Source organism: Pantherophis guttatus, chromosome 5 (genome assembly GCF_059756535.1).
Source record: "Pantherophis guttatus breed Tessera chromosome 5, ASM5975653v1, whole genome shotgun sequence".
NCBI lineage: Eukaryota > Metazoa > Chordata > Lepidosauria > Squamata > Colubridae > Pantherophis > Pantherophis guttatus.
Window position 1 is genome coordinate 13,615,020 of NC_142067.1, and position 26,528 is coordinate 13,641,547.

The 26,528-nt window shown below is 43.6% G+C and overlaps 1 protein-coding gene across 1 annotated transcript; it reads left to right on the forward strand.

Annotated features, from left to right (window-relative positions):
* Positions 1-2,648: 2,648 nt before the first annotated feature.
* Positions 2,649-10,932, forward strand: LOC117660603 (4-galactosyl-N-acetylglucosaminide 3-alpha-L-fucosyltransferase 9-like). The gene has a single exon (XM_034408747.3). It carries the CDS (start codon positions 2,744-2,746, stop codon positions 4,121-4,123), a length of 1,380 nt encoding a protein of 459 aa, XP_034264638.2. The 5' UTR covers positions 2,649-2,743; the 3' UTR covers positions 4,124-10,932.
* Positions 10,933-26,528: the final 15,596 nt, after the last annotated feature.

A 26,528-nucleotide genomic window follows, 5' to 3' on the forward strand; every position in this document is an offset into this window, starting at 1 on the left:
GTTTTATAGATAGCACATGTCACCGGCAAGATTGGAAAAAATGTTTAAAGATAAATCAATTAAATGTTGGAAATGCCACCAGACACCGGGATTGTATTATCACATGTGGTGGACATGTCCAGAAGCAAGAAATTATTGGGCAAAAATTTGAATATGGTTAGAGAAAATGACACAGCAATATACTGATCTTAAACCAGAGCTGTTCCTGGGTATCTTACCAGAGAAATTTAGTAAAGAAAATAAATATTTGATTATACATGTAATACAGCAGCAAGAATGGTATTTGCAGAAAATTGGAAAGCAGGAAAAATTCCTACAAAGGGAGAGATAATTAAGAAAATATTAGATTGCGCAGAAATGAGTCAATTAACATTAGCAATTAAAGGGAAGGAAGAATCGGAGTATTACAACATATGGGGGCCATTTTATCAATGGATAGAGACTGAATATAGACAATAGGCAATGTAAAAGTAAGAAATATGGAAAAAATATGTTGTAATACATTAAATGTAAGAGAAAAGATAAATATGTATTAAGAAAATGATGATAAATGTTGAATATGAGGACACAAAATTTTTTTGTATCCAGATGCTACACTGATTGATTAATGGTGAATTGTTTGTTTAAAAATAAAAATGAAAAACTTAAAACAAATAAAAATAAATGTGAGTCAGTTGTCAAGCATCTGAATGAAAATCGCATGACCATGGGAATGCTGCAAAGATCGTAAGTGTGAAAAATGGTCATAAGTCACTTTTTTCAGTGCCGTTGTAACTTCGAACGGTCACTCAACAAACGGTTATAAGTTGAGGACTGTCTGTGTTAGATACCTGCAGACAGTCATTCATTGGTAGACTCGTGAAAAGTCCCAGACAAACTGACTTCAGGAAGAAGAAAACCTTACGGCAAACAAAGAGCATTTCCTGGAAGGCTTTACCCAGACTTGTTAAGTATACCAAAGTCCCTGCAGGAAATAACCCCCATGAAGAGCAATTCCAAAGAATAGGAATAGAATGAACTGGAAGGGACCTTGGAGGTCTTCTAGTCTAGCCCCCTGCTCAAGCAGGAGAACCTATACCAGGGGTCTGCAACCTTAAATACTCAAAGAGCCATTTGGACCCGTTTCCCACAGAAAAGAAAACACTGAGAGTCACAAAACCTGGGTGGGCGTGGCCAACTCGACGTCACTTCCACCAGTCATATGACTTCCCTAGCCACGCCTACCCAGCCAATCAATAGGGCAGAGAACTAGTTGTTAAAAAACACTGGGAACCACACAATCCTTTTGACATATCTCTCTCTCCCCTCCCTCCCTCTCTCCCCCTCTCTCTGTATCTCTCTGTCTCTGCCCTGGCTGCTTCTCCATTCCCCGCTGTCGCCCTTACCTTCTTAGGCCAGGCGAGGAGTGACTGGGAGGGGAGACTGAGGGGCGGGGCCAGCCAATGGTGGGATCACCTGACAGGGAGCCACAGTAGAGGGCCCAAAGAGCCGCATGCGGCTCCGGAGCTGCAGGTTGCTGACCCCTGACCTATACCATTTCAGATAAGTGACTGTCTACAGGTAGTCCGTGCCTTACGACCACAGTTGAGTCCAACATTTCTGTGGCTAAGCGAGACATTTGTTAAGTGAGTTTTGCCCCATTTTATGACTTTTCTAGCCACAGCTGTTAAGTGAATCACTGCAGCTGTTAAGTTATCAACATGGTTGTTAAGCGAATCTGGCTTCCCCATTGGCTTTGCTTGTCACCAAAGGGGACCCCGCATGAGGGACACTGCAACAGAGGTTTCAGCAGGTTCTGACCAGTTCTGGAGAACCAGTAGAGGAAATTTTGAGTAGTTCAGAGAACCAGTAGTAAAAATTCTGACTAGCCCTGCCCCCATCTATTCTCTGCCTCCCAAATCCCAGATGATTGGGAGGAAATGGGGATTTTGCAGTAACCTTCCCCTGGAGTGGGGAGGGAATGGAGATCTTACAGTATCCTTCCCCTGCCATGCCCACCAAGCCACCCCCACAGAACCGGTAGTAAAAATTTTTGAAACCCACCACTGCACTGCAACCCTCATGAATCAGTTGCCAAACATCTGGATTTTGTTCACAGGTTGTAAGTGCGGGGGGGGGGGGAAGGGCCGTAAGTCACTTCCCCCCCCCCCCGCCAGTGCCGTTGTAACTTCGAACGGTCCCTAAACGAACTGAACTGTTGTAAACCGAGGACTACGTGGACAAGCTGTCTTCTTCCATCCTCTCTCCTCTCCCCGCACCCCCCCCCACAACGCCTTTCTTTTGCTGGGGAGTCGGGCGTCTCCTCTCCTCGGGCGCTTCACCCAACGGAATAGCTAACAAGAGAAATAGGTTTACCGCTGGCCTGCGTCCCCAATCTCCGGCGGGGGCCTTTCTTAGATGGGAAGGCGGCATTCGCCTCGAGGGGAGCTGGGACGACGACCCCCTGCCCGGCCGCGCAGCCACTGTGGAGGGGTAACCAAAATAATAATAATAATAATAATAATAATAATAATAATAATAATAATAATAATAATAATAATAATAATAATAATAATAATAATAGTACTCGGCCGGAGGAATCTCTGCCGCGGAGCCCGAAGACGGGAGGCAGGCGGAGAGCCAATGGGGGAAAGGTCCGTCGGCTCTCCCAGGAGGGGATCCGCGCAAGGAAGGTGGGTCGAGCTTAGGGGGCAGGGCTGCCGCTAGGCCAGCTCCGGCTCCTGCTCCGTGGGGGCTGAGCAGAATGGCGGGGCGGGACAGCTCGTTCGAACAGGTCGAGCTGCACCCTGAGGGGCAGGTCGGCGGGCGGAGACGGTGCCAACAGCCACGCCAACACTCCCGCCATCACCAGCATGCATTCCCGGAGCCGCGTTCATCCCTTCGGACGGGGACTCGGGCCGCTGCAGCCGCCGCCGCCGCTAAGCTTTTCCCATCCGCCGGCGGCCGCTTGGGTTCTTTGGCCGAAGACCAGCTGCCTCCGTGGCGCAGGCGCCGCCTCTTCATGGAACCCCCCGAGCCGGCTTCGGAGGAGCCCCGCGGCCACCGAACCTTGTGGAAAGCGCCGAGCGGGCGTCAGTGGCCCGTCCTGGTGGCCTGCTTGACCTGCTGCACCCTGCTCGGATGGTACACGGCCCGCAGCCTGAAGGACTCCGCGGCGCTCGAAGACCTCTGGCGGGAGGATGAAGACCCCGAGACGACGATGACGACGACGGAGACGGGGATGGAGACGGTGACGGTGCTGGTGTGGTGGCGTCCATTCGGCAGCGGCGGCGTCTCAGGCGACTGCCGGCAATTCAACATCAGCGCCTGCCGCGTCTCCACCAACCGCAGCCTCCAGCCCAAAGCGCACGCGGTCGTCATCCATCACCGGGACCTACAGTCTCATGGCCTCGGCCAGCTACCCCGGCAGAGGCCGGCGGACCAGCGGTGGGTCTGGATGAACTTAGAGTCGCCCACCCACACCACGGGCCTGAGTAACCTGGGCGGCCTTTTCAACTGGACTTTGTCCTACCGGGAGGACTCGGATGTCTTTACACCCTATGGGTACCTCAAGCTTCGGCCGCAGCCCCTGGTCCAGTTCACTTTGCCCAAGAAGACCAAGCTGGTGGCCTGGGTGGTCAGTAACTGGAATGAAGGTCACGCCCGGGTCCGTTATTACCACCAGCTGAAAGAGTATCTCCCCATTGATGTTTATGGATCTCGTAGACTGTCGCTCAAAGACAACAATGTGGTGAAGACTGTCTCGGAATACAAGTTTTATTTGGCCTTTGAAAACTCCCAGCATCATGACTATATCACGGAGAAACTCTGGAGGAACGCCTTTGAGTCGTGGGCCGTGCCCATCGTCTTGGGTCCCCCGAGGGCCAACTACGAACGGTTTATCCCCTCCGACGCCTTCATTCATGTCAATGACTTCTCCGACCCCATGGAGCTGGCGATTTACCTGAAATTCCTAGATAAAAACAAGAACATGTACCAGAAGCATTTCGCCTGGAGGAAACGCTATGATGTGAAGCGTTTGTCCTTTTGGACCGAACATTGTTGTAAGGTTTGTAACGTAGTCAGAAAGGTGGGGAAACAGCCCAAGACCATCCAGAACCTCGCCACATGGTTTGAAAGTTGACCTCCACGGATTGACTGAGTTTCCATGCAGGATGGTTGGGTTGACGCATTTACCCAACCAAAGCACAAGAAAATATATCAAGGATATTTCAGTTTTGCTTAAGTTATCAATTAACTTAATTGATAAGTTAAGATTGCTTGGTTTAATAATCATGGGGAGATTCACCGTTTTGTGTGTGTGTATGCATTTATGGACTCCCCCCCCCTTTTGGCCTCTATGGTCAATACAGTTCTTCAGCAAACTGAAGCACAAAAATGTGCCACATATTTGTATTTAAACGTTTATTTGCAATCTTAGCAAATAAGCAAAATAAGCGAAACCATTAGCAAAATACATATAAATTTATAGCGATCATATCATTTCAATACATCCCCTCTATTTTTAAAAGCAGTATTGGGCAGGATGTCAGGCTTTCATAGCTTCCTTGCAGCCATTGCAAGCAATGTAATGTTTTGTTACATGTTTGTCTGCATCAGACAACCAAAACAATTTTTTTCTTCTAATCTAGATTGTTTCAATTGGATTAACCAGGGCATTATGAATCTAGACCAGAATTCCTGATAAAGTTTCCAATATAGTAAATAATGGGTCAAATCTTACACTTATAAATTATTGCAAATATGTTAAAGGTGTATAGTTGGTAATCCTCTGTATTTTCTGTCCAAATAGGCTGTTAGCCTTGTATGAAAGTGAAGTTTTATAAAGGCTTTTTTCTCAGGGAATAAGACGTAAGAAACTGTAAATAGTATCACATTCCCCTTTCTCCTTGATATTCCTTGTCCTCCATCCTGAATTCTAATTAATACGTCTACTTGAGCTCAACTTTCACTAATGTGCCTGTTTTTATAGCAGTAGAATTTTTAAAGTGGAGAATATTTTTTTTAAAAAAATAGACTTTTTTTTACCCCATATGCATAGTCTCAAGAGGATCTGTGATGATTCACTACAGGATTTGCTGATGTTATGCCTTTCATTGTCAGACAACTTCAAATTATGACATGTTCTCCTTTCATTTTAGACATATTTAAAACCTTTTATTGTCAGGGTGAGCCAGAAAAATAGATCCCATTGGCAAGATACAAAATGTCAGGTCAAAATTGTTTTGTTGTAAGTGAAATAATTTCATTCATTAGACCCATGTTAGCATTTTCAGGTTATTAATGCTAATTACAGCTCTAATTTATTAAAATTGATAGACTCATAGGCAAGATAGTTTCCTAACTCTGACCATTGATACAACTTGCATTGTTTGCACACATTGGATGATCTAATATAAATTATACAACTAGAAGAATTACTTTACTGGTTAGTTACTTGGGAAAACCACCACTTAATTGATTAAAAATGTACTGGGAAAATAATTAAGAAAAAATGTTGGTCTGCTGTTTGATCCGTGCACTTTTTAAAAAATTAATCCTTTGGAGTTTGGCATGTATATTACAGTTTTTCCAGATGTTTTAAAAACAGCTAATTTAGAGAGAAAAGTTTCCAAAGATCAAATTATTATTTTTTTCTCAAAAACAATTTATACATAGGATCTTTTGTTCTGGAATAGAGTATGCTAAGAAATAAAGCAGTATATGAAACATTCATTCTTAAAACTGAAATTTTATATTACTGTATTATCAGTTCAATGAGTGTTAGCAAAACAGTATTAATAGATTTTTGCCCACTGACTAAACAGACAAACTGACTGTGGAAGGCCTTTACCCAATTAAGTTTTTTCCCAGCCAGAATCTATTATTATTATTTTTTATTAGAAATATCAAGACATGGACTGTACAGGTAGTCTTTGACTTATGACCGCAGGCGAGACCAGAATTTCTATTGCTAAACAAGATGGCCACTTTTATGACCACTTTTGCCAAGCGGTTATTAAGGAAATCATTGCAATTGTTAAGAGAATAATCAGGTAATCTGCCTTGCCTTTGCTTGTGGGAAACCAGTTAGGAAGATTGCAAAAGACAATCAAACAACCCAAGGGCAAAGCAGCTATTGTAAATACATTCTGGTTGCCAAATACCCAATTTTCCTTCAATGACTATGAGGATGCTGCAGTAGTTTTAATTGTGAAGCTCAGTCACTTTTTTCACTGCCGTTTCAACTTCAAATGGTTACTAAACAACAGTTGTAACTCGAGGACTATTTGTATTAGCTGCACATAAACTGATACTGAATTTGGTGTGTTTTCACAGTTTTAATTCCAACAATCTCAAAGATATTTTTTGTCTCTGCCTTCTAAATTGCAACAGGCTCAAAATATCCTCACCTCTGTTTTTTTCAGCTAGGTCGCCTGTAGATATGAATTACATAATAGGAAAAAAATGCTATAACAAGACTTCTCTTTGGAGCATATGAAAGATTTCTTTCACTAAAAATGAATGTATTTGCACCCAGAAGACAAGTAAGGAGAGAGGTGGCAGGAAAAAAAAAATTAAAGCAAACAACTTAACCGATTTACCAAGAGTTTCCGTGTGGTGGGGTTTTTTTGGGTTTTTTTGGAGACATGTTGGAATTTTCCTGACTTGTCATGGGGAAAAGTTAGTTACAATTTCAATTAAATCAGATTTGCCCACGCAGGATAAATGCCACAGTCTGACCCGTTGATAAATTTCATGTAAACTGATTAGAGATAGGTAGAATATCCTTGTAATTTATTTTCATTTTGTTGCGTTTGCATTAGTAGTAGAGATCTTTATGGTTCAATAATTCATCAAGGATTCTGAAATTGTGTGGAATTGAAAATGCTGCGATGGGAAGAGAAGCTTGCAAACTGAAATATGAATTTTGAAATCATTTGCTGGAAAGGCTGGAAAGAAATGAAAGGAGACTTAACATGACCTATTTTTTTAACAATGAAAATTCACTGCTGTCTTTCAGGAAGATTTTCAACTTCCTGATCTAATTTAGATCCTTGGTATTTCCCATCAAAGCACTAAGCAGGGTTAAGCCTGTTTGCTTTCCCACTGGCCAAATGTTACTGCATACCAGTGGTGAAATCTAAAATTTGTTACTACCGGTTCTGTGGGTGTGGCTTGGTGGTGGGGGGTTAATGTGACGGTGGGCGTGGCCAATTTTTGTTTTTTTTTTACTTTTAAAACCATTTTTTCTACAACCTCTTCGGCAAAGAGGTTGTTTAAAAAATGCTTTCAAAAGGCTCTGATGATCCCAGCTGAGTTGCCTGATTGGCAGAGGCTTTTTTCCTTTTAAATGCCTCTGACGATCAGGCAACTCAGCTTGGATCGTCAGAGGCTTTTAAAAGAAAAAAAGCCTCTGATGATCGTGCAGCTCAGCTGCGCATGGGGGGGGGAGGAATTTTTGCTACTGGTTCTCCGAACCACCCGCCTCCATCGCTACCGGATCGGGTGATCCAGTCCAAACCGGGAGCATTTCACCCCTACTGCACACAGTACATATTTTAAAGGAAATGAAACTTAAGGCAGCGAGCCAAAAAATTTTAATACAGATTAAGCCGTGGTTTCCTTCCTTCCTTCCTTCCTTCCTTCCTTCCTTCCTTCCTTCCTTCCTTCCTTCCTTCCTTCCTTCCTTCCTTCCTTTTTTATGATCATAAAGCAATAACTTGCACTAAAGACAACATTGTATCTTGAAAAGATTCTGTCTGTGGAAATTTGCACTGGAATAAATGAGCTAGTCCTTAAAGTGCCACAGTATTATTTGTTTTTTTTATGCCTTATTGGAATAAATTGGAAAGTTTGTCTAATATCCGTGTGAAGATGTTAGTTTCAGGAAATCATTGCTCTGTAAAAGGTTATATATTGTGTTGAAGGAAAGTATTGGTCGAAAGTTATTCCTAACAAACCTTCTTTGCAAATGGTCATTTTAAAGCAAGCCTCCTGCTTATTTTGTGAAATTTATAGGGAAATAATATTTTATATGTCTTATATCTCATCCTTGTTTTGTCCTGTCTTATTTCTTGTTCTTGAGCTTATAACAGTCCCTTTAGCTTTAATTACATGGTTGAGAAACTAAACTAAAAATTTGGGACCCATACAAATGCACAGGTATTGTCATATTGATTGCTTTTAAAAAGATACAGGTAGTCATTGGTTTACAATACAACTGGGACGGGTGAAATCCAGCAGATTCTGACAGGTTCTAGAGAACCGGTAGTGGAAAGTTTGAGCAGTTCGGAGGACCGGCAGTGGAAATTTTGAGTAGTTTGGAGAACCAGCAAATACCACCTCTGGCTGGCCCCAGAGTTGGGTGGGAATGGAGATTTTGCAGTATCCTTCTCCCAGGAGTGGGGAGGGAATAAGGATTTTGCAGTATCCCTCCCCTGGAGTGGGTGGGAATGGAGATTTTGCAGTATCCTTCCCCTGCCACACCCACCAAGCCATGCCCACAGAACTGGTAGTAAAAAAAAAATGGATTTCACCACTGAACTGGGACCAGAAATTTAGTTGCTAAATCAGGTGGTTATTAAGTGAGTTGTGTCCAATTTTATGATATATTTTTTTTTTGCCACGGTTAAGTGAATTTCTGCAGTTGTTAACTGAATCATGGGATTGTTAAATAAACCCATCATCCCCAATTCATTGCTTGCTGGAAGCCAGTTGGGAAACTTGCAAATGGCGCCCATGACCCTGGGACACCGCAGTTGTTATAAATAACAATTTATAAGTACCCAAATTTTGATATTGTGGCCAAGGGGATGCTGTGATGGTCATAAGCAGGGGGACCAGTCCTAAGTCACTGTAGAAAATTAGCACCCATGCCCTCCTAGAAGAATGAAATATTTTGAGAAATATTAAAAAGGCAGAATATTATATTTCCCTGGATGAGAAATTGAGAAACATGCTCTTGGAGACAGAAAGCAGCCCCCATCTTTCTTAATAGCCCTCAGCAGATATCAGCACTTAGAGACAAAGGGATAGATAGCTCTATTCATAAGCAAATTCCCTGCAGCAAGATCTGAATAAAGGTAGGATTAGCCCTCAGCCAAAATAGGAATTGCCCAACAAGCCCCTTCATTGCATCAGCAGATCAAACTTCAACCAAACTTGGGAGTCTGACAACAGCCAATAGAATACATGTTCTTGCACAGGAATAGGAAGTTCAAGTGCAAAGCCCAAGAGAAGTTATAACTACCCCCTTTCAATTTCTTGTGGTCAACTGCCCAGAACCACAAACCCATGTGGGTCTGCTTCATCATTAAACCATCTTTCCAATCATCCTCCATGTTTCCAGTGTCTTTCTCCCAGCTTGGAACTGAACCAGATGGATATTTCTTCCAACACCACTTTTTCAGTACCATTATCATTTCAAATGGTGACTAAACGAAATGGTTATAAGTCAAGGACTACCTGTACAATTCCTTGCATGAAAAGGAGGGCCATCAGCTAAATCACAATCTCCTTTTGGACAACTCTTGATAAGGGAGACACAGTTTTAATGATCATTAAGACATCAGAAACAGCAACCCAAAACTAAAAAGAAAACGATATTCAGGTAACATCAATATTATCGATGGACTGTATTTATCAAGACTGGTTCAATAATAGAAATAGCTGGATAACCTTTTTGCTTGAAAAATGGTTTTGATAAGATGTATGGAAAGTTTAAATGATCTGATATAAGGTTAAATGTAGAAGCTATTATTTATAAAGAAACATAATATAATAATACAGGGTTAACTCTAAACAGGCAAGAAATCTTACATTATATACAGGTATTCCTCAACTTATGACCACAGTCGAGCCCAAAATTTCTATTGCTAAGTGAGACAGTTGTTAACTGAGTTTTGCCTCCTTTTACAACCTTTCTTGCCACAGTTGTTGAATGAATCACTACAGTCATGAAGTTAGTAACATGGTTGTTAAATGAATCTGGCTTCCCCCATTGATTTTTTTGTCAGAAGGTCGTAAATGTTGATTAGATGACCCCAGGACATTACAACCGTCATAAATACACGCCAGTTGCCAGCATCTGAATTTTGATCACATGACCATAGAAATACTGCAACGGTTGTGCGAAAAACAGTCAAAAGTCACTTTTTTCAGTGCCGTTGTGACTTCAGTCACCAAACAAATGTTTGTAAATTGAGGACTATCTGTACTATTGGTAAACTTGAGGTTTACTTACTAATGTTCTTATATGATTCTCCTTAGATAATTTTTTTAGTTTTGATATCTTTTTACAATTGACTTTTATACAGTACTGTATTTGGTTTGTTTCTAATAAACCATATTTTACTCTGGTGAAATTCTGTTTACAGTACATTTTTATAAGGATTTGGGAGTTACTGTTTTATCAGAGCCTCCTTCCATGCACTGGGTTTGGAATAATTTTGGAATGATTTATTACCCAAAATGTTATTTCCTGCTATATAATGTGTGCCTCCTCAAAGATGATCAATCTCTTGTTTATATTGTTTGCAAAACTATATTGGTTTTGGTTGCTTGATGTACTAATTTAAAGCTTAATGTGATTTCTTTGCTCATGTTCTAGCAAATTTTCAGTGAATACACATTATGTTTGTGGTTTCTTCAGTAAAACATGCTAATGCTAAGCATGATTTAGGGCAGTAGTGTTGTGTAGTATGGCATTAGTTGCTGTGTTAGAGACAGCTGTCATTTATTTCTTAAAGTATGGAATTCTTAACAAAAATAATATAGGAAAGCTAACAGCTTCTCATTTGTCCGGATCAACAGAGACATATATTTGCAGTTCAAATCACTCAGGGAGTTTAATAATTATTGCTGTACGATTCTCATTGATCAAAAATAAGACTTGTTATTTGCAATCATGTTTCAGACAAAATGCAATAAAAATCCATGAAATGATCAAAACTTGCCTGTCTTTTTTGGCCTTGTTTCTTAAATATGTATTTATTTATTAAACTTACATGCTGCCATCTCACCAAAGGTGATTCTTACAATCATTCAATAAAATTTAATTTAATTATTAGACTTGTATGCTGCCCATCTCGCCTAGGGTACCATATAAAACATTACAACAAATAGGGCCAATAAATTTAATTGTATTTTATGATATACATTAATTTACAATAATCTTTGAAGTTTTCCTTCAAGCACGGATATCAAATAGGAAAGCAGACATTTTTTATTTTACTCTTTTGTGGTTGTTGTTACTTCCCTGTTGATTGTGTTGGTTTAAGTATTGAAATGTTCCCATCTCCATACCATTAAGACAGATGTTAAACTTGTACAGGTAGCTCTCAACTTTGTATGATGGCATCGATAGTGGTGGCTGTCTTATTTTAATCTCATTTGATTATTTTGAGTTTATGATGACTGCCTGTTCTGTAAGCAGGATTTTACGATGGTTATAGGTTTATGAAGCGCCACAACTCCATTAGACATAGTAATCCAGGGATCGAGTAAATAAATCAATAAATAAGGAGGAGGGCAGAGAATTTGTAGATTGTATTATTATTCCACTTGGTCACGCAGTCAGCCAGTTGTTTAGATCAGATCAGGGGTGAAATTCGACCACCTCGGCCGAGGCGGTAGGGACGATTTGAATATTTTTATTTATTTATTTATATCCCACCTTCATTATTTTCATAAACAACTCAAAGCAGCAAACATCCAACACAACTTCCTCGTTCTGTTTTCCCCAAAATGACAATCCTGTGAGGATTGTTGGGCTGAGGGAGAACAACTGGCCCAAGATCGCCCGGCTGGCTTTTACGCCTAAAGCTGGACTTGAACTCACAGTCTCTTCCTTTGTAGCCTGGGCCCTTAACCACTAGACTAAACTGGCTCTCATTCCTTCTTGGATTTCACCACGGATATCTTTCAGACTGCGCCCAGAGACGAAAGAGAGTCCTTTCTACTCTTGAGGTCTGGCTGAAAATAGGTAAAGGTTCCCCTCCCACAGAGCCAGCGCTGTCTGAAGATGTCTCTGTGGTCATGTGGCCGGCATGACTAAACACCAAAGGCACACGGAATGCTGTTACCTTCCCACCAAAGGTGGTCCCTATTTTTCTACTTGCATTTATTACATGCTTTCGAACTGCTAGATTGGCAGAAGCTGGGACAAGTAACGGGAGCTCACCCCGTTATGCCGCGCTAGGGATTCGAACCGCTAAACTGCCAACCTTTTGATCGACAAGCTCAGCATCTTAGCCACTGAGGCACCACCTCCCTTCTGGCTGAAAATGCTCTGCAGCAAAATCCAAGGAGAATTTTTATGGAATCCTTCCATGGAGGATTTCAGCTCCAGAGTGGAAGCTTCAAAAGCTTACATCCTGGGGATGAAAACCCAAGTGCTTCTGAGACCCTCACATACTCTCCCACACATACCTTTACTCCCTTTCCCAATCATCAGGGCCTGACTCTTGCAACTTCCTGCTGCCTTCCCCATTGACTTGATTGTTGGGAAACTGGCAAGAAGTTGCCCCGCCTAAGGGTAGGACAAGAAGCAATGAGTGGAAACTAGTTATCAAGGAGAGAAGCAACTTAGAACTAAGGAGAAATTTCCTGACAGTTAGAACAATTAATCAGTGGAACAACTTGCCTCCAGAAGTTGTAAATGCTCCAACACTGGAAGTTTTTAAGAAGATGTTGGATAACCATTTGTCTGAAGTGGTACTATAGGGTCTCCTACCTAAGCAGGGGGTTGGATCAGGAGTGAAATGCTCCTGATTCGGACCGGATCGCCTGATCTGGTAGCGATGGCAGCGGGTGGTTCGGAGAACCGGTAGGAAAAATCCCTGCCATTTTTTTTTGGCCAAAAAAATGCTTTTTTGCTGAGTTGCCTGATCGTCAGAGCCTTTTAAAAGCATTTTTTTACAACCTCTTCGACTGAAGAGGTTGTAGAAAAAATGGTTTTAAAAGTAAAAAAAAAAAAATTGGCCACGCCCACCCAATCACATTACCCACCCCCACCAAGCCACGCCCACAGAACCGGTAGTAACAAATTTTACATTTCACCACTGGGTTGGACTAGAAGATCTCCAAGGTCCCTTCCAACTCTGTTATTCTATTCTATTCTATTCTATTCTATTCTATTCTATTCTATTCTATTCTATTCTATTCCATTCTATTCTATTCTATTCTAATAACTGGGGTTTTCAGTTAACAAGAGCAGCTGGGTCTGCCTGGATTGTGGTGCTAAGCAAAGAGGTTGTACTGTAGAAGCCAAAATTCTGGTCCCAATTGTGAACTATTTACATTCTCTGCAGACCACACCCACAATTTTTTGGAGGAGGGGGGCAAATTTACAAATCTTTTATAGTACCACAAAACATTTAGTTGCTTATGGTTTTCTGCTCGGCATACAAAATTTCTACCAAAATAATAATAAAAGAAATAGAGAAAGAAAATACTTCTAAATCTGTTTGATCAGAATCATCTAAACATTTTGCCTTACAGGCTCATTCTTCTTGAACTTTTTTTTTTTTTTAATTTGATTTATATGCCGCCCTTCTCCGGAGACTCAGGGCGGCTTACAATGTGCTCAGCAATAGCCTTCATCTTTTTGTATATTTATACAAATATAGGCTGATTGGAAAGAAAGATTCTGTTTATTGTTATTATTCTGTTTATTGATGAACAGATGTAGTTCTGGGACAGCTGGCAAATTAGCTTGATGAGTGGAAGGATTTTTATAGAGTTTACAGTATTTTGTAATTTTGAGGTTTGCTTTCTGTGCTTTTATTATTTGATTGGTGGTGGGTTAATCCTATTACGCCCTAAAGGTCATGTCCTGTCCTTCTTAATCCCATCAACTGGAGCTGATGGTGTTTTTCTTAATGGGCACAAAATATCCATCTCTAAAGACTTCAGGCATTTTGCTCCATGTCTCCTTTGGAGAAATATAATATTCTGCCTCTTTTAGTCCATTCTTTAGGAGGGGGTAGGGGCGGCTTCCCACAAACACACACAAAATGGTTCACATAGGCCTGGTAACTCTAGTACATACATTGATCTTACCCAAGTAATGTTTTTTTAAAAAGTAACATTTCTTTGAAATTTCCTGGTGATCTCACCCACTTATCTCTGTGATATTGGCAACGGAATGTAAGTGGGCAGGGGTGGGTTCTAAAATTTTTTACTACCGGTTCTGTGGGCGTGGCTTATTTTGTGGGCATGGCTTGGTGGGGGGTAATGTGACTGGGTGGGCATGGCCAGCTTTTTTTTTTTTTTTTACTTTTAAAAGCATTTTTTCTACAACCTTAAGGGGTTGCAGAAAAAAATGCTTTTAAAAGCCTCTGACAATCAGGCAACTCAGCTGGGATCACCAGAGGCTTTTAAAGGCATTTTTTTTTCTACAAATGCATTTAAAAGCCTCTGATGATCCCAGCTGAGCCACACGATCATCAGAGGCTTTTTTTTTTTTTACTTTTAAAAGCATTTTTTCGGTCGAAGAGGTTGTAGAAAAAATGCTTTTAAAAGTTTTTTTTTAAAAAGCCTCTGATGAGGTGGGCGGGATAAGTGAGTGACGACCGGGCCGGGGACTGGTTTTGGGATGTGGCCAGCCAATGTTATTACCAGTTCTCCGAACTAGTACAAATTTTTACTACCAGTTCTTGTGAACCGGTGCAAACCGGGAACAACTCACCACTGGTAAGTGGGTCAAGAATCAAGGATTCAGAGAGAGAGTCTACACTAATAAAATAGCATCTACATTCACATAATCAAATCCACTGCCTGTTTTTGACATGCATCACCCATTCTGGTTCTAGGTAGATATAACCCAGCTAAACTTCTGAGCCAAAAGGTCATATATCTGTAACTATTTCTGCAGAATGCTTATGTAGTACCAAGCTGCTAGAGGGAAAGATAGGTGCCAAATGTTTTGCTATATACAGCAGAGCCAACTTCTAGGTGCTGAAGTCCACAAGTCATAAAAGGGCCACACCTGATATTTATGTAAATATCTAAATCTTTTGAAACATTTGAACATGTTTGTGAATGCTATTTTGTAATAGTCATTTCGTGTATCCTGCATATATCTTTGATTTATGACTGTAATAGCACCTGGCGATTATGGTTATGACATATATGTGACCAACCTGATTTTACAACCTTTTATGTGGTGGTAGTTAAGTAATACTACCCTCTGGAACCAGTTACCTCCCGAGATCCGGACTATTGGCCTTCTGGAAAGCGGTGAAGACCTGGCTTTTCCGGCAGGCCTGGGGCCGTTGATCTCGCTGGTGCAATCTTGCGAGATCCGGCCATGAATGGTGTGCATGGGCTTTTAATGTTTTTAAAATATTTTTACAATGTTTTAAAATAATTTTTCTATGTTCATTGTTCGCATTATTTTGGCTATAAGCCGCCCAGGGTCCCTCAGGAGTTGGGCGGCATAGAAATGCGATAAATTAAATTAAATTAAATTAAATTGTGTCATGGGCTGCAGTAGGCAAGAACAGACCAGCATAGATACAACAGCATTTATTGACTCAAACTGGAACTGAAGAACAGCAGGCAAAATCCCTGTAATTTTATACTCTGGGCCTACAGGACCTCAACCAATCACAATACCTTAAAAAGCCTGCCCAAATATGAATGTTCTGAGTTTCCCTCCACAACCGTTAAAGTTAACAGTTAGGGTTAACTAAAAGTTAGCTTCACTTTAGCTTAACATAACTATATGTATTCAATATATAATAAATAAATTGCACACTTGAGCTCGGGCCAGTCATTCTCTGCCCAACCCAGTTCACAGGATTGGTGTGAGGCAAATAAGAGAAAGGAATATTATGGATATTCAGCACTCTGATTTTACTTATAAAGTAACCCAGGGGTGGTATTCACTTACCTTCGCTACCGGTTCGCAAATGTGAGCGCGCTTGTAACACCTCTGCTCATGCGCAGGACCTTCTGCGCATGTGTAGGGCATCAAAAACAGGACGTGATGACATCCGGGCAGAGCCTCCCACAGCCACCGCTACCAATTCTCCCAAACCGGATAGGACCGGCTGAATACCACCACTGAAGTAACCCCAAAACAATCAAACTGCGTTATGGTTTCATTATGAAGCTAATCACAAAAGTTAAACTGCCTATGTACAAATCCCTATTAGAGGTCCTACGTGTCTTTAAACAAATTCATGTCAGGCTGAAATTCAACTGCTGTAATTCTTGTACAGGTAGTCCTTGACTTAACGACCACAGTTGATACAGAAGGATCTTGACAGACTTGAACATTGGGCACTCTCTATCAAAATGAAATTCAATGGTAGAAAAAGTAAGGTTCTACATTTAGGCAAGAAAAGCCAAATGCATAGATACGGAATAGGTAGTACCTGGCTCAATAGTACCCTGTTTCCCCTAAAATAAGACATCCCCTGATAATAAGCCCAGTTGGGCGTTTGAGCGCATGCACTAAAATAAGCCCCCCCTAAAAATAAGCCCTCCCCAAAAATATTTAAATGCATGCGCAGCCAGTCCCCACCATTTGAGGACCCGGTTTGTGGGAGCAATAAACTGACTTTGTATAAAATATACAAAAGTATGAAGGCAATTGCTTAACGCATTGTAAGCCGCCCTGAGTCTCCGGAGAAGGGCGGCATATCAAAATAAATAAATAAATAAATAAATTTCCTCTGGTTTCCTCCACGTGCCCCAAAATAATAAGACCTCTGCGAAAATAAGGCCAAATGCTTATTTCGGGGTTCAAAAAAAATATGACAGTGTCTTATTTTTGGGGAAACACAGTAGTAACTCTGAGAGGGATCTTGGAATCCAAGTGGACAATCGTTTAAATATGAGCCAGCAGTGTGCTGCAGCCTCCAAAAAAGCCAACACAGTTCTCGGCTGCATAAACAGAGGGATAGAATCAAGATCACGGGGAGTGTTAATATCACTTTATAATGCCTTGGCAAGGCCACACTTGGAATACCGCATCCAGTTTTGGTCGCCACAATGTAAAAAAGACGTGGAGAGTCTAGAAAGAGTGCAGAGAAGAGCAACAAAGATGATTAGGGGACTGGAGGCTAAAGCATATAAAGAACAGTTGCTGGAATTGAATTTGTCTAGTTTAATGAAAAGAAGGACTAGGGGTGATATGATGGCAGTGTTCCAATATCTCAGGGGCTGCCACAAAGAACAAAGGGTCAAGCTATTCTCCAAAGCACCTGAGGGCAGGACAAGAAGCAATGGATGGAAACTAATCAAGGAGAGAAGCAACCTAGAACTAAGGCGGAATTTCCTGACAATGAAAACAATTAACCAGTGGAACAACTTGCCTCCAGAAGTTGTAATTGCTCCAACACTGGAAGTTTTATAGAAGAGATTGAAGAGACAACCATTTGTCTGAAAAGGTATAGGGCCGTGATGGCGAACCTGTGGCAGGCAGAGCCCTCTCTGCGGGCATGCCAGCCATTGCCCCAGCCCGGCTCCACTGTGCATGTGTGCGCGCCTCCCATCAGCCAGCTGGTCTTTGAGTCTCTGCTGTGTGGGGGTGGGGCCTTCCCCGATCTCCACAGGTTCCAGCCTCCACAGGTGCCTCTCCATGTCAGGAATGCAGGAGAAAGCTAGGACGTGATGGGAGTAGAAATTGCAAAGATCAGAGAAGGCATGGAAGGCAGGAAGGCAGGAAAAAGCTAGGGCTCGATGGGGGGAGAAACTGGAAATCGTGAGGGCCCCCCCATGCCCTGTTTTGGGCCTGAAAAGCCTCCTGCACCAACCTGGAAGCCGAAAGGGCCCGGGGCACATGCGCGAGGGAACATGTGCGCATATGCGGGGGTGGAATGCATGCATGGGGGGGGGCGCTCACATTGCATTTTGGGGATTGTGGCACGTGTGCGTGCATTTGCGCACTTTGGGCACTCGACACCAAAAAGGTTAACTATCACTGATATAGGGTTTCATGCCTGAGGAGGGGATTGGACTAGAAGACCTTCAAGGTCCCTTACAACATTGTTATTCTGTATTCTGTTGCTAAGTGAGACATTTGTTCAGTGAGTTTTGCCCCATTTTACAATCTTTCTCGTCATAGTTGTTAAGTGAATCACTGCAATTGTTAAGTTAGAAACACGGTTGTTAAGTGAATCTGGCTTTCCCATTGATTTTGCTCGTCAGAAGGTCACAAAAGTTGATCACATGACCCCGGGACACTGCCACCATCATAAATATTAGTCAGTTGCCAAGTGTTGAAATTTTGATTATTTTATTTATTTATTTTTATTTTATTTTATTTTTGAATTTGTATACCGCCCTTCTCCCTGAGGACTCAGGGCGGTGAACAGCCAAATAAAAACATCAAATACAAATATTAAAATACAGTTAAAAAATATATATAAATTTGGCCCCATTAATTAAAACAATAAACCAAACAATTAAAAAACATTTAAAAAGAATTAGGCCAGCCCGGCTTGTTGGAAAAGGAAGGTTTTAAGGGCACGGCGGAAGGCACTGAGGTCATGGATTCTCCTTATCTCAGGGGGCAACTGATTCCAGAGGGTGGGAGCCCCCACAGAGAAGGCCCTCCCCCTGGGGGTCACCAGCCTGCATTGTTTGGCTGATGGCACCCCGAGGAGGCCCTCTCTGTGGGAGCGCACGGGTCGATGGGAGGTCGTCGGTGGCAGCAGGCGGTCTCGGAGATAGCTAGGCCCTATGCCATGGAGCGCTTTAAAGGTGATAACCAACACCTTGAAGCGCACCCGGAAGACCACTGGGAGCCAGTGCAGCTCGCGCAGGAGCGGTGTTACATGGGAGCGCCATGCTGCTCCCGTCACTACCCGCGCTGCTGCGTTCTGGACCAGTTGGAGCCTCCGGGTGCTCTTCAAGGGGAGCCCCATGTAGAGAGCGTTACAGTAATCAAGGCGAGAGGTCACGAGGGCATGAGTGACTGTGCACAGGGAATCCCGATCAAGAAAGGGCCGCAACTGGCGGATCAGGCGAACCTGATAAAAGGTCCCCCTGGTTACAGCCGTCAGATGTTCCTCCAAGGACAGCTGTGTATCCAGGAGGACTCCCAGATTGCGAGCCCTCTCTGTGGGGGCCAAAGACTCGCCCCCAATAGTCAGTGATGGAGTCAACTGACTATATCGGGATGCCGGGAACCACAGCCACTCAGTCTTGGAAGGGTTGAGCCTGAGCCTGCTCCTCCCCATCCAGATCCGTACAGCCTCCAGGCACTGGGACATCACTTCAAGGGCATCATTGGGGTGGCCTGGGGTGGAGATGTACAGCTGAGTATCATCAGCGTACTGATGGTATCTCACCCCAAAGCCACGGATGATCTCGCCCAGCGGCTTCACATAAATGTTGAACAGGAGGGGCGAGAGGACCGACCCCTGAGGCACTCCACATATAAGAGGCCTCGAGGTCGACCTCTGCCCCCCTGTCAACACGAACTGCGACCGGTCGGAGAGAAAGGAGGAGAACCACTGTAACACGGTGCCCCCCATCCCCAACTCTTCCAACCGGTGCAGCATGATACCATGGTCGATGGTATCAAAAGCCGCTGAGAGGTCTAACAGGACCAGAACAGATTATGAGATCCTGGGGATGACGCAACAGTCATAAGTGTGAACAAAGGCCCTAAGTCCCTTTTTTCAGTGCTGTTATAACTTCAACAAGCACTAAATGCACTGTTGTAAGTTGATTCTAAAGGAGAAACCTGTATTAATTTAATTTATTATGGTCTTGTTTTAATGGGTTTTGTGTCAGCGTTCCAGAAAACGCCCACTCCGAGTAAAGACACGGAAGCAAGCATTTTCCAAAGTTCTCTTTACTAGAATAGGTAAACTGGCACATCTGGGAAAACCCGAATCTGAGAGGTCCAGGTTTTCCCTCAGTAAATCAAAAAACCCCAAACCATCCCCTCACTCCTCAGTCGATCACATGCTCCAATCAACCACCGTCCCATCTCAAGACATCACTCCGTCCATTCCTTCTCCAGATGCAGGATTGGCCTGACCTTGACCGACAGGAAGAACGCTATTATGTCTGCAGAAAACCTCTCTACTAAATCCCCACTCCTACTTTCCACACACATGAGAAGGTGGCAGCATGGAAGTTTTCGGCCTAATATGGCTTCCAACGCTGATAGGCATCCCCCCCCTAAAAAACCCCCACATCCTGAAAAATAAAACAGACAAAACACAAAAGAAGGGGTTAACACCTTGTACAGGACCCCTTAACCCCCTCTACCCCCCCCCAGGTAGACCTTTTGGTTTCTCAGGAAATTTATCATGAAATTGCTTCACTAAAGTATCAGCATTCACATCCCAACTTTTCACCCAAGTAGCTTCAGATAATGGGTAGCCTTTCCAGTGTACCAAATATTGTAAGCGACCCTTGTAGAGTCTAGAGAGTCAAGGATCTTCTTTACTTCATAATGAGTCTCCCCTTGCACTACCAAGGGAGGGGGGAGCAGATGGCAAGGGCCTTAAGTTAGATTGTCTTGCTGTTTTCAATAAACTACTGTGGAAAACTGGGTGTACTTTCCCTAATAGGCGAGGGAGGCTAAGTTGGACAGTCACTGGGTTAATCACTTTCACTATAGGGAAGGGACCTATGAATTTGGGTCCAAACTTCTTGCTAGGTAACCTCAATCTTAGGTACTTGGTTGACAAATACACCTTTTCTCTTGTACTTGGTTGGTCAAGTATCGTCCGGTCTCCAACCTTCGTTTTGTGGCGAAGGTTGTTGAGAGTGTGGTTGCGCAACAGTTTACCCAGCACCTGGATGAAACGACATATCTGGATCCATTCCAGTCAGGCTTCAGGCCTGGGTACAGCACGGAAACGGCATTGGTCATGTTGGTAGATGATCTCTGGAGGGCTCGGGACAGGGGGTGCTCCTCTGTCCTGGTCCTGTTAGACCTCTCAGCGGCTTTTGATACCATTGACCATGGTATCATGCTGCACCGGTTGGAAGAGTTAGGGGTGGGAGGCACTGTGCTGCGGTGGTTCTCCTCCTTTTTCTCTGACCGGTCGCAGTCTGTGTTGACAGGGGGACAGAGGTCGACCCCGAGGCCCCTCATATGTGGGGTGCCACAAGGGTCGGTCCTCTCGCCTCTCCTGTTCAACATTTATGTGAAGCCGCTGGGCGAGATCATCCGTGATTTCGGGGTGAAGTACCACCAGTACGCTGATGATACCCAGCTGCACATTTCCACTCCGGATCACCCCAACAATGCCCTTGAAGTGATGTCCCGATGCCTGGAGGCCGTACAGATCTGGATGGGGAGGAACAGGCTCAGGCTCAACCCATCCAAGACCGAGTGGCTGTGGTTTCCGACGTCCCAATATAATCAGTTGGCGCCATCACTGACTATTGGGGGCGAATCATTGGCCCCCACGGAGAGGGTTCACAACTTGGGCGTCCTCCTGGATTCACGGCTGTCTTTAGAAGAGCATTTGACGGCCATGACCGGGAGGATTTTTCATCAGGTTCGCCTGATTCGCAGGTTGCGTCCCTTTCTGGATTGGGACTCCTTACGCATGGTCAGTCATGCCCTCGTCACCTCCTGCCTGGACTATTGTAATGCTCTCTACATGGGGCTCCCCTTGAAGAGCACCCGGAGGCTCCAACTGGTGCAGAGTGTGGCCGCGCGGGTGGTAATGGGAGCGACATGGCGTTCCCATGTAACACCTCTCCTGCGCGAGCTGCACTGGCTCCCGGTGGTCTTCCGGGTGCGCTTCAAGGTTTTGGTTACCACCTTTAGAGCGCTTCATGGCTTAGTACCTGGTTACCTACAGGACCGCCTACTATCACCAATAGCCTCCCACCAGCCGGTACGCTCTCATAGAGAGGGACTCCTCCGGGTGCCGTCAGCCAAACAATGTCGACTGGTGGCCCCTAGGGGGAGAGCCTTCTCTGTGGGGCACCTACTGTCTGGAATAAGCTCCCCCCGAGATACGGAAGATCCCGGATCTGCGCACCTTTCGCCGCGCTGTGAAGACCTTTTTATTCCACCAGGCGGGCTTGGCCTAATCTTTTCCCTCTTTTTTAATATGTAAATTTTAAATTTTAATCTGTTTTTAAATAATTGAGGTGTTTTAATTTGTCTGGGCCAAAATTGTTTAATTCAATTTTATCTGGTTTTTAATTTTTTTGTATTTATGTATTTTATTGTTTGGCTGTTCACCGCCCTGAGTCCTTCAGGAGTAGGGCGGTATACAAATCAAATAAATAGAAATAGAAATAGAAATCTCCTATTTGGAAATGTGGTTGGAGAGACCGGTGTTTGTCAGACTGGGCCTTATATTTTTCCGCTGATTCAGCTAAAGCTTTCTTAGTATTCTCCCAACCCCTTTTCACTGAGGTCATCCATTCTGTTAGGGACATGGAAGTGGGCGGCTCTCTAGGCAACTCAGGCATCGGCACAAAATCCATGCCCGTAGTTATCTGAAAAGGAGTCAACCCAGTACTGGTGTGTACTGCATTATTATAAGCCACTTCTGCAAAAGATAGTAAGTCTTCCCAGTTTTCTTGCTGATAATTTACATAACATCTAATGTATTGTTCCACCATTGAGTTCAATTTTTCAGCCAATCCATTAGTTGATGGGTGGAAAGCTGAGCTAAGACCCTGGGATGACCCAATGGACCGTAGGAACTCTTTCCAGAACTTAGCAGTTAACTGAACCCTACGATCTGATATTATTCTCCTTGGAACCCCATGTAGTCTGTAGATATGTTTCACAAAAAGCTTTGCCAGTTTCTTGGCCGATGGTAGTGCAGGCAGTGAAGTGTGCTTGCTTGGAGAATAAATCGATGACAGTCCAAATCACCTTGTTCCCTTCACTGTCAGGGAGCTCAACTATGAAGTCCATAGCAATCTCCTCCCAGGGCTTGGTGGGTTCGGCCACAGTCTGGAGAAACCCAGGGGGCTTCCCTGGTGTGGACTTCCTGGCGGCGTAGGTGGCGCAGCTTTTCACATAGTCTTCCACATCAGCTTTCATCTTTGGCCACCAGAATTGTCTCCTAGTCAAATGGAGGGTTTTTAAAAATCCAAAGTGGCCCCCCAGTCGAGAATCATGGCTCCTCTTTAGCACCAGGAGTCACATGCTGTGAGGCACATAAATCTTACTCCCCTTCCATGCCAATTCCTCTCTTAAGGTTAGGTCCATCCATTTTCCTTGAACCAGGAATCATTTGAGAGCGCCGCTTTTAGCTCTGCTGTCAACTTCTCTTCGGGGAAGTTGGAACTATGGCACATTTGCGCTCTGGTGCAGGCTTGGGCATCTGGTTGAGCTTCTGAGATCATGGCATGAACTATCTCTTCCGGTTGGCTGTCAAACTGGGGCTTACAGGAGAGAGCATCAGCTAACAGGTCCCCCCCTCCCCGGAATGTATTTCAGGTTAAAGTTAAAGTGTTTGCAATACTGAGCCCAGCGAACCTGCTTGGGGGAAAGCTTCCTTGGGGTCTTCAGTGCCTCGAGGTTTTTGTGGTCAGTCCACACTTCAAAAGGCTCCTTCTAGGAAGTGTCTCCAGGATAGGAGAGCCCATCGCACCTCAAAAGCCTCTTTCTCCCATACCCCCCATCTGCGCTCAGTGTCTGTTAACTTTCTTGATACGTAAGCACACGGCCTTAGTTGTTTTGGGTGTTTCTTTGCAGTAGAACAGCAGCCACCGCCACATCACTCGCATCTGCCTGAACCACAAATGGCTTATTTGGGTCAGGGTGCTGGAGGGTCGGCTCCACTGCGAATAGGCGATTTAATTGTTCAAACGATCTTTGAATCCATTGTCCAAGCTAGAGGTTGGCTAGGTTTTGGCTTGGTGGGAGATGGACCGGTTTTTAGCAATTCTATCAAGGGGAGGGCAATCTCAGTGAAGGAACAGAACAGAACAGAACAGAATAGAATAACAGAGTTGGAAGGGACCTTGGAGGTCTTCAAGTCCAACCCCCTGCCCAGGCAGGAAACCCTACACCACTTCAGACAAATGGTCATCCAACATCTTCTTAAAAATTTCCAGTGTTGGGGCAGTCACAACTTCTGCAGGCAAGTTGTTCCACTGATTAATTGTTCTAACTGTCAGGAAATTTCTCCTTAGTTCTAAATTGCTTCTCTCCTTGATTAGTTTCCACCCATTGCTTCTTGTCCTGCCCTCAGGTGCTTTGAAGAATAGTTTGACTCCCTCTTCTTTGTGCTATCTGCTATCAAATCTCTCCTAGTCCTTCTCTTCATTAAACTAGACATACCCAGTTCCTGCAACCGTTCTTCATATGTTTTAGCCTCCAGTCCCCTAATCATCTTTGTTGCTCTTCTCTGCACTCTTTCTAGAATCTCAACATCTTTTTTACATCGTGGCGACCAAAACTGAATGCAATATTCCAAGTGTGGCCTTACCAAGGCATTATAAAGTGGTATTAACACTTCACATTATCTTGATTCTATCCCTCTGTTTATGCAGCCCAGAACTGTGTTGGCTTTTTTGGCAGCTGCTGCACACTGCTGGCTCATATCTAAATGGTTGTCCACTAGGACTCCAAGATCCCTCTCACAGTTACTACTATTGAGCAAGGTACCACATATACAGTACCTGTGCATTTTGTTTTTCTTCCTTAAATGTAGAATCTTGCTTTTTTCACTGTTGAATTTCATTTTGTTAGATAGCGCCCAATGTTCAAGATCCTTCTGTATCTTGAGCCTATCTTCTGGAGTGTTGGCTATTCCTGCCAGCTTGGTGTCATCTGCAAATTTGATGAGTTCCCCATCGATCCTCTTGTCCAAGTCATTGATGAAGATGTTGAAGAGCACTGGGCCTAAAACAGAGCCTTGGGGTACTCCACTGCATACTTCCCTCCATGTAGATGCAGTTCCATTGAGGACTACACGTTGAGTGCGGTTGGTCAGCCAGTTACAAATCCATCTGGTGGTGATGCTGTCTAACCTACATTTTTCTACTTTATCTAGGTTATGGTCTACTTTATCAAATGTTTTACTGAAGTCCAAGTAAATTATATTGACAGCATTCCTTTGGTCCACTAATTTTGTCACTTTGTCAAAGAATGCAATAAGATTAGTCTGGCATGATCTGTTTTTGACAAACCCATGTTGGCCTTTGGTTATTACTTGGTTTGCTTCTAGGTGTTCAGTGATTCGTTGTTTGATTATCTTTTCCAGAATCTTCCCTGGTATTGAGGTCAGGCTGATAGGTCTGTAGTTCCTGGATCTATTTTTTTTCCTTTTTTGAAGATGGGAACTACATCAGCTCTTTTCCAATCATCTGGCAGTTCCCCTGTGCTCCCAATTCATTCAGGAAAGGATGAATTTTCTGTAAAAGTTTGCAAACCCCAGGAAGCTTTGAAGTTGCTTATGGGTTTGTGGGGGTTGCCAGTCCAGCACTGCCTTGACCTTCCCCGGGTCCATTTCAATTCCTTGATTCGACACCCTGTATCCCAGGTAGTCCAAGGACTCCTTATGGAACTCACATTTCAACAGCTTTGTATAAAGTTTGGCCACTAGGAGCTTTTTGAGCACTTGTCTGACTAATTTGACATGTTCTTCCATATTTTCGCTGAATATAAGAATGTCATCAAGGTAAACAAGGACCCCCTTTACAGGTGCTCATGCAAAACTTCATTGATCAGTTGCATGAAGACTGGGGGGGCCCTTGGAGTCCAAAAGGCATGACCTGGAATTAGAAGCTGCCCAGGGGGGCAGTTAAAAGCTGTCTTCCATTCATCTCCCTCCTTTATGTGAACCCTGTAGTAGGCTTCCTTTAGACCTAGCTTGGTGAAATTCTTTTGACAAGTGGTTCAGCAAGTCTTTCATTAGTGGTAGGGGGTAGGTATTTTGTATGTAAATGGCATTGACTCCCTTATAGTCAACACATAATCTTATCCCACCATCTTTCTTTTCTTTAAACAATACGGGGGCGGCCACCCTGGATTTCGCAGGCTCAATGAATCCTCTGGTTAGGTTGGTGTCAATGTACTTCCTCAACTCGGTCATTTCAGCAGGTGTCATGGAGTACATCCTGGGTTTTGGCAATTTGGCTCCCCGTTCTAATTCGACGACACAATTTGTGGGCCGATCAGGGTGGAGGAGGTTACATTCCTCCTCACTGAACGCTTCGGCTAAGTCTATATATACATTAGGAATCTGGGGTTCGCCTGGAGGCCTGTCTTAACAAGCCGCTGCTGGTTCTGGCAGCTGGCCTTTATGGGTAGGCTGCACTTTGGGAGGAGGGGCAGGGGGAAATGGCCCAACCCTTATATGGCCCAATACTTATTGCACCATAAGTACACACGGTATCCAAATCTCAAGTCCTGGCCTTCTAGATCAAATAACCTCTTATATCCATTAACATTATCCATTCTTTTAATCAAACAAGGTAAGAGGGTGCAAAATACAATTTCAGTTCCGGCATGCCTAAACCTCTCCCTTCTTCAGCATCACACATGAGCTTATGTTTAACTCTTGGGTGTTTTTTCCCCTTGCCAGATACAACTCGGTATCTCGTTCTCCCTTTGTTTGAGGGGTAAATCTGAAGTATTGTTTGAA

Bases quoted from the DNA above. Each gene is read 5' to 3' on its own strand.
- LOC117660603 (XM_034408747.3), top strand. From the start codon at position 2,744: ATGGCGGGGCGGGACAGCTCGTTCGAACAGGTCGAGCTGCACCCTGAG.